This window comes from Xiphophorus hellerii, chromosome 14 (assembly GCF_003331165.1).
Source record: "Xiphophorus hellerii strain 12219 chromosome 14, Xiphophorus_hellerii-4.1, whole genome shotgun sequence".
NCBI lineage: Eukaryota > Metazoa > Chordata > Actinopteri > Cyprinodontiformes > Poeciliidae > Xiphophorus > Xiphophorus hellerii.
This window is the reverse complement of record NC_045685.1, coordinates 18308339-18317430: the sequence shown is the minus strand read 5'-3', so window position 1 is coordinate 18317430 and position 9092 is coordinate 18308339. Positions and strand designations below refer to the sequence as shown.

The 9092-nt window shown below is 38.3% G+C and overlaps 1 protein-coding gene across 1 annotated transcript in view; it reads right to left on the bottom strand.

The window, feature by feature from the left end:
* Positions 1–104: 104 nt before the first annotated feature.
* ppp1r14bb (protein phosphatase 1, regulatory (inhibitor) subunit 14Bb) overlaps positions 105–9092 on the bottom strand; it is a 34246-nt gene continuing 25258 nt past the window's right edge. The window contains exons 2-4 of the mRNA XM_032583070.1: positions 5170–5253; positions 5056–5088; positions 105–4968 (exon numbers count right to left, since the gene is read on the bottom strand). Coding sequence (XP_032438961.1) covers positions 4900–4968; positions 5056–5088; positions 5170–5253 — 186 coding nt within the window. The 3' untranslated portion in view covers positions 105–4899. The remainder of the gene's footprint in view (positions 4969–5055; positions 5089–5169; positions 5254–9092) is intronic.

Below are 9092 nucleotides of genomic sequence, written 5' to 3'. Positions count from 1 at the left end.
AGAAACTCGATCAAAACGTTAAGATTTTGTGTTTTCGCAGCGTTGAGGTCAATCCTGTGACAAATTAATGCTATAAGGAATTGAATTAAAAACAGGGAAAAAAATAAATTTCAAATGTTTTTATTAAAGTTGCATAAAAGAGTAACAAAATTGGGCAAAAAACAAAACCTGTTGTTGATATTGCTACATTTGTTTTTCTAATCATTGTCAAAAAACCCCAAAGCAAAACACCTTCACCATTACTCCTTCTGCATGGTTTAGCTCTTGTATTTAGCATCAATGATAATCACTTGACATTTTTTTTTATTTATTTATTTTTTGCAATTTTCCCAAACAGTAAAAAAAAACCAGACATATCAATAACAGTCTAAGAAGATATATATAATATATAATCCAAAACCTGAATTTAGAAACAAAAATCCACTCAGCTACTAATTGAAGTTGCCTAAAACAATCCGACCAATCAGAGAAGCCGCCGGGAGCTCAGTCTGCAGACGCCACAGATAAAGGCAAAAGCAATCGCACCAGAAAAATGCATCTGAATGGATTTTTTTTGTTCAACTAAATGTTGTTTCAAGGCTTGGCATCAAGAGGTGCGATGATCGAGATAAAAACAGACCAGACTTAAACAGGTCCGTGTGAATAGCATTGTTTACCTAAACAGAGTCGCTTTACAAAGGCCTAAGTATTAAACACTCACTTCTAATAAGAAAAAGAAAACATTTCAATACAAGGAGCGATAGATCAGATTCTCCACATGAAGCAGAGTGTTTTACAAAAGAGTTTAACTTTCCATTTATTCGTGTTACAACCACAAACCTCAGAGTTTAAAAAGGATTTCATTTGATAAACTCAAAGTAGTGGATAATTGCAAAGTGGGAAGAAAATGATTTAGATATCTGCAAATAAAATCTCACAAGTGTGGAATGCATCTGTAAGTCAGCCCAAAATAAAATCCCATTCATCTCAGATCTCTTGTCAACTAAAAAAGGAGACTTATGAAAACCTAAACACTTAATTCACACATCACACTGATGCTCAAATCTGACTCTTTTTCCAAAATCAGATTTTAATTTAGTTTTAAGTGAGTGTTCATACTACTAATTAAATGCAAGCGCAGTCAGACTTTTGGGCACCATCCCAAAGCGACACAACATCAAAATGTTTATGGAAGTAGCAATGGATGGTGCCGCTAATGAAAGTTATTGAACAATAAGAGTCGACAGTATCGTTACAAGATCACAACAAGACAAAGGAATCTAATAAAAAGAAAGCTAAGTGTCGTCACTGTTAGCGTCGGCCATCGTTTACATCCTGATTTACAGAGTCTGGGTTCATCTGGTGCAGAGTTATGACGAAAGTCTTGCGTCAATGACTTAAAAGTTGGATAAAATGCAATGTCACCATTCAGACTGCAAATGCTTTGAAAACGATCAGATACGGTTAATGTGGCGTTCCAGTTACCTGGGAACTCTCAGCAGGGTTTGACGTCAAAACAAAGGAAACAGCCGTCAAGTTAAGAAGCCAGAATTTCAACATGGCGGCGCCCAAACATCATTTTAAGCTTTACTTTTCAAAAGCAAACTCCACTTCTGATTTGTTCAGTTTAAAGCTACATTGATTTTAGACGCAATATTAGAAATGTGTCTTGTTAAATAAACATGTTTCCACCACAGATTTCTACTGTTGATGCGAGAGGCGGCCATATTGCAACAGAAAGTACGCTGTCCAAGTCTTAACTGAGGGGTAGTGAAGTTGCTCCCAGTTTCCCAGAGGGAAATCCGATTTCAGTGGGAGTTCTGACTGGGGAAGCTGGACTTTTCCAGTTCAGAGTACAACTGGAATGCAGCATTAGTACCACTTATGGAAGAGGCACAAATCAGATTTTTCCGCGGTGAAAAGATCAAAATGAGAACGTTGCACATGTCCTAAAATGCAATAGAAGCAAATTCATCAAAAAAGCAGGCAAGTGGGCCATGATAGCTTTGTAGGAGCTGCAGAGGTCCACAGCTCAGGTGGTAGAATATGTTGACTGGAAAACTAGAAACCAGGCCTTTATTAGGATGGTGCACCAAGAAACCACCAGAAGTCCAATTAACATCAATCCATATAGCGGAGACAGGAAACACGTGGAAGATGATGAAGACATCTAAACTTTAAAAGTAGTTCTCCAAAGCAGATTTCCTTACAGTTCATAATTATGCAACACTTTGTCAATCTACGAAATAAAATCCCAACAAACTACAGTGAAGTTTCTGGTTGTAAAAGTCATAAAATGTGAAAACTTTTAACCCATTTTTGCAAGGCAGAGTAGATCTGCTCAGCAACAACAACAAAAAAGTACTCCTGTTTTTCTTTTTTTTTGGTTTGTGTAACATAAATTATACCTAAGGCAACATCTGTTTTTGTTTTTTTAAATTTTTTTTAAGGAAAGTAAATGGAGTAAATGAAGGGAAAAGGTTGAGAAATGGATAAAATGTAGGAAGGAGTGAAATGAGAGAGCAGCAGTCTGAAAATGGGCCGTAGTAGAGAGAAAGGCAGACGGTAAAATGCCGGTAAATGTCGGCGCAGACGAACTGCAACATGTTGATGCTGCCGTTGGCCGGCGAGCGTCGGTCTCTGATCTGATTGGTCGGCGATCAGAAACAGATGGCTTATTCTTTGAGATGATTGGCAGATGCCATGAAAAGTGAAGAGAAACAAAAAAATGTCTTAAAGATGAGAGAAGTGACTGCTCTGTTCAGAACAATGTGACGTTAGGGTGTTGTGGTTTTTAAAAAGGCAGCTTTTTACAGGGTTCCCTCTTTACGACGGTCAGGGTGTGTATGACAACAAGAAATAAGAAAGGAACCAGTCCTTTACCCAAAAAAACCCAGACAACTCTGTCCTACATAACAGCAGAATATACAGGCCCAAAAACACTCCTTACTATGACAGATGTTGCTGTACATTATGTAGCAACATACACTAATAGCAACACAGACGTACATGTGTATGTGCAGGCTGGATTGAGGAACCAAAATTCACATGCAGCCTATAAAAATAAAAAAAGAAAAGAAGAAAAAAACCCACTTCTGGTCTAGCTTCAAATAAAAACAAAAACATTTATCAGAAGGTCTAGACCCGGCCTTGTAGCCAAACGGCTGACCAGTGAGTCTTTCTAAAGGTTCAATCACTATTTCCAGGCATCAAAGTTTCCTCTTCGCTGTACTAAAGATAGATTTACAAGACGCTTTGTGGTCAGAGGTTCAGATTTTCTTCCCCCAAAAATGACACAGTGCTGGGTTTATTTAAAAGGGCATATATCATCATATAATAGAGCCAGAAAACCCTATGAAACATACACACTACATGCAAGTCTTTTCTAAAACTCATTTTAGAAACTCATCACGCCTACTGAAACAGGAAGGCACTACCATATATGGATAACTACAATATGTAAAGTCTGAAAATCTCTCATGGTAATCATAGGACTACATTTTTAAGGATTATGTGGAGAAGGATAGCATGAGTGAGAGATTTTCAAAAGTGTTTCCCTAAAAAACAACCAGAGCCAAAGCGATGAGGAGATGAGACAAAAAGCAGGGAGTCAACAGCCAGACCGAGGTGATGGTTGTTTGTGAGCATAAAGTTTATTCTGTAAGAAAATGCTGCTTTTTTTCAATAACTAACAGAATTTTGTTTGTTTTATCGTTTATAAGTCAAATGAAGGAGAACAGATGGAGTATCTCTATCAACAATCGAGATACTAATAAACGATCTGATGTGTAAGGATGGCAAAATGTGATGTTTCGATTGTTCACTGGGCTCTATGACTTTGTATTTTTATCATGTAAAGCACTTTGAAATGCCTTGTTGCTGAAATGTGTACAAATAACATTTGATTTAATTTTTTTATTTGATCTCAACTTCCCTTCTAGTCACAACTAGCGTAGCATAAGATGTTGGTCAGAACTGAAGCAGTAATTGTACTGGTTCAGATTTTTATCCCAAGTTCTCCACTGTAGTTAATTACAAGAAGACTTCCTGACCGAGCTTTTAAATCCCTCTGAAGTCTGCCGATTTGTTAGATCTCCAGTCTCTTGGATATTTCATTTTCCATGCTGGAAAGAGAACCATATAAATTCTCACTTTATGAACCCAACTTTTACACTCTTCAGCAACTTTCAGCTGCTTTACATTTCCTCTTCCTGTCACGTTTTATTTTATTTTTCACATATTTCTCAATTTTAGTCATGAAATGAATCCAACTATTCTGAGCTGTGAGTCTGGACACAGATGAAGTTGCTAAAACGATGATATATGCCCTTTAAGAGACACCAAAAAGGTTTTTTTGCAGCACTGCCTGTGCTTAGGCGGCAAAAACAGAACCCCAAAAATGTTATTAAAACAGATTAAGTGAAGTGACGATCTCCCTCAAACAGCACCAGGAAAGGGAAAAATCTCAAGTTAAAATATTCACATAATCTCGCTGGTGGAGGCTGAAGTATTTCATCCTCAGTTTTCACTCTGTTTCGTATTTTACATGTTCTTCCCCGCTTTTACAGTAATTATGGGACTCTGCTCCTCCTCAGACAGATGGGAAGGTGGGAGGAAGATGAGGAAGATTAGGAAGAGAAGAGTACAGTAAGGGCAGGAGAGGAAACAGGAGGGCAGAGGAGAGACGAGCCGCAAGGCGAATTATTCATTTCTGCTGATGAAAGAAGTCCAGATCCATCACGGTACACGCAAAAATCAAACAAAACGAAGCGACCGAGACAACTATGATCAGAAACGATTATAACATTTTATGACCCTCAACAGAGGAAGAAGACCTTAAATTAAAAACGTGGGGCGTGGAAGGAAGACGAGACGGAGGGCTGGAGCGGAAGGGAAAACGTGGGGAAAGTTTGGACGCCATCATTTCTTCTGAGGCGTAGAGAGCTTCTGCATTCCTCTGATCTTGTCAAGCAGCTCTGAGATGAAATCCTGCAGGACGACAAGAACAGGACTCACAAGGCGTGAACTTAAACAGGAAATGGAGAGAAAACACAGGAGAGACTCAAACTGCTTTACCTCAGTGGGTTTAAAACAGTCAACCAGTAAGTCCTGTAACACAGAGAAATGTCACACGAGTGGGAAGTTTGTTTTGTTTGTTTTTGGGCGTGTAAATCTGCAGGTTTTCCTCACCTTAACCCTGGCTGCTCGCTCAACGTCACTGGGCATGTCCAGCAGTTCATCCACGTCGATCTCCAGCTCTGGGATGGCTTCCTCCTGCAGCAACCAAAACAATTAACAACCAGAACAATTAGATTAGAGCAATTAGAGAAACAAACTGGCTGAGTTCTGTCAGAGCTGAGTGATGCCCACTTTTAAACACTAGAGGGCAGCGAACATCCACTGAGGAAGGAAAGAGGAGACAAAGAGCTCTATTCTGCCACCATGCTTCCTGAATGTTTAAAAAAGGAAAAACCACCACTTTGACATAAGATAATTATTACTTTTGTATATTTCCGATGCAGACAGGAAGTGACTGCACCAGACTTTCAAAATACACCATTTTTAAAACCAGAAAACACTACATTTTAAAAAAGAATCATACATTTTTATCATCTATAGCTAGGCTTCAAATATACAAAAAAATAAAACATACTGTGACCAAATAAGAAGCAAAATTAGGCCTGTAACAATAACAAATTTAGCTGGACAATAAGTTGTCCTAGAAATTGTTGCAATAACTAATAGTAATAGTGGCATATGAAAGCGAGTTCAACCTCTCCAATATAAAAAAACCTTGAACTGGAAAACACTTTAAATATCAAAAATAAACAAACAAAACAAAAATTAAAACAAATTCTGAAGTCTCTGTAAGAAGAATTGTTAAAAAAATAATAATTCAGTTTAGACGGGAAAACAGGCAAAAGTGGCAGGTTGTGCAAACCAACTACTTTGTTCTGGGTGTCGCAAAATGCCGACGTTTCAATGATGTTAAAGAGGTGCATCTCACATAAACAACTCATTTTAATGTGTCATGTAATTGATAGATTTATTGTGAAAGGTTTTAGGTGGAAATCGATTAAACTTTTTAATTCAGCTAATTTTGAGATCTGTAATTAATCAAAATTATTCATGTTTGAATTCACATTTTCAATTCAAAAAACATTTTCACTGCTAAATTACTGAATAAATAGACATATAAGCTCACCAGCAAAGATGTTTATTGTTTTCTATTTATTCTGTTTTTCAACCATCATATTAGTGTAAAGTGCTGTTTCATCCATTTAACGTACAAATTTATCACCTGTTTTTCAAATAGTGCTTGAATTCAGGTAATTTTAGGCTGCGTTCACACCAGACCTGTTGTTTAGTTCGCTTTAGTTGAACTGTTTGTTTGCATAGAAAGTTTGGTTCATTTAGGTAGGTGTGAACGCACAATCTGACTCTGATGCGAACTAAATAAATCAAACTCTGGTCCGACTAAATACCTCGGTTCGGTTCCAGTGAACTCTGGTGCAGTTTGAAACCGCTCCAAAAGCAGGAAGAGAACTACAACGCAGGGCATTCTGGGTAAATACAACCAAAACAAACACACATAAAGAGAGAAATGGCTTGTGGTCCTTTGCTAAAAACAAGAGAGAAATCTTACAACCACTAAAATCTGACGCCACTCCATTTTTGTTTACATTTCATAAAGAAGGACATTGTGCTCAGTGCCTTCTTCAGAGGTTTTTGTTGTTGGTGCAGCGCCCCCACAGGTGAGGAGAGGAACAGATTTTTCAACACAGTATGGTGTGAAAGTGAACCGCAGCAGCTGAAAACTAACAAATGTTGCAACTTTGGCTCCCAATCAAACCAAATCTACCGGACTATCAGGTGTGAAGAGATAAATTGCCTTCCATGAAGTCAGAAAAATGGCGGCAGCAGTGTGTCCACCTTTTGTGTGCTTCCATTGTCATAATCCTGTTTCTCCATCTTTCTAAGACACACACTGGCTCAGTGTGCTTTCTGCCAAAGCGGTACAACACAACCCCCCCAGAAAACCTAGCAGACACATTCATACCAGCCCTCATTTCCTGCTCTTTTCAGCTGAATTGCTACCCTACACTCATGATGTTCTCCAGGAATCTCGCCGTCGCTCCGGTCCTCCCCCTCGGTTAGAGTTGCCCACACCAGCTGTCTCTGCACCTGCCCGACTAAACCCCCGGCTATCTCACCACACAAACACGGCATCCAGAAGCAGCCGACAGGGAGGCGCAGCATGCCGAGTGTGCACATTCGAGTGTCAGATTAACCCGGCAATCTAGATTTTTTCTTTCCCTTTTTTTGCAGCGAAAACTCGCACATTTCTTCCTCTTTTCCAATGTGAGGCTCAAGGAATTATAAAATGAGCTAAATAAGTCTGAGCTGGAGAGTGTGTGTGTTTAATCCTGCACAAGACGGCCTGGGTGTGTGAGATAGAGACTGAAAGTGACGAACCTCGTGTCAGCAGCGCGCTGCATGCAGACTTAATGTAAGCATCAAAGTAGGCATTAACACATAAGAGCACGAGAGAAATATAAACTGATGCACAAACTAGGGCTGGGTGATAAATCTGTTTTGTAGAATTTTTGGTTTTTGACAAAAAAAAAACAACCCATAAAATATTTGATCAAAAAAATTATTTTATTAAAACGTTTTTGATAAATTTTTTATTAAAATAATTGGTTAAAAAAATCTGGACTTTTCGCCAATGCTTTCATTGTGTTTCCAAAATGCACAGTGATGTCATCGCAAGCAGGGCGGCCATCTTGTTTTTACAGCTTCCATTTTGGACTTTGAATTCAGGTCAAATCTATGACTAAATATAAGAGTCTGGCTAAGACTTTTTTATTTTTCACAAAAATAAAGTCATAATGTTACAAGAATACAGTTGTAGTAATCTGAGAATAAAGTCGTGACAATAAAGCTGAAATAATATGAGAATAAAGTCTATATTACCAGAATACAGTCGTAAATATTAGGAGAATGAAGTAGTAATTTTATGAAAACTCCAACAGGAAAATGATTTAATGATTTTTTTTGTCATTAAAATAACTTTTTCTCGTAATTTGATAAAATTGTTTTTATTCTGCTGGTATTATGTCTATATCCTTGTAATTAAACAAAAATTATTGTAGCCTGGCCCTAATACACGGTCATACAACTGAGAAGGAATGAGTAAAATAAAAGCCTCGTTTTAGAGAATATTTTCTGCCATTTAATTTCTTATTTTTAGTTTAAAAAGAGAAAAAAATTGGAAATTTAAATTTTAAGCCATATTGCTCAGCCTCGGTGCTAACTAGGCCTTTCACAAAAACAAATTTTGCTGGATGATAAATTGTCCCAGAAGTTATCGCGATAAACAATAATATTGTTTTGACACCATTTTGAAGTCATATATTGATATTCTCAAAGATCAATAGACTTTAAATTTAACACTGAAACTAGAAAACATTTTAAGTAAACAAAACAACAGAAAAAAACAATAAAATTAATTATAAAGTCTTCAAAAAAGGGTCTAGTTGAGACCAAGGCACCAGACTGAAGACTTCAGTCATCCAGTTTTTGGTAGAAAGAGAAAACCGATAAATCATGCAAATGGAAATCATTGAGCTTGTTTTAGTTTATCATGCGATTCATTGATTTATTGTGACAGGCCTGTTGCTAGCCCTGAGCTAGCTGAAGTCTGACACAAAGAAAGATCTGCCCAACACGTGGTCTCCATGCACGTCGAAAAGCTTAAAAACGAACCACAGACTGAGCAGAAACAAGGATGCCAACAATCCAGCAGACATGCTATAAGAATCCGCCTTCCTTCCGTACAAATCACAAGTTTAAAGTTCTGGCCAGTTAAAAGATTAAATATGACGCAGCCTCGCAGACAGTGATTTAACAGGCGGTGTTAATCTGTGGAGCGGAGGGGGAAGGGAACGCCGAGAGGAAGGAAGGTAAAAGGTTAAGGAGCGCGCAGAGCTGAGTGGAGCGCTTCTAGAGAGCGAGGGAAGGAGGAGAGAGAGAGAGGGAGGCGCTGCGGAGGGGGGAGGCCGGAGGACAGGCTTCAGAGAGGAGACACAAAGAAAGCTGGGAATCACGAG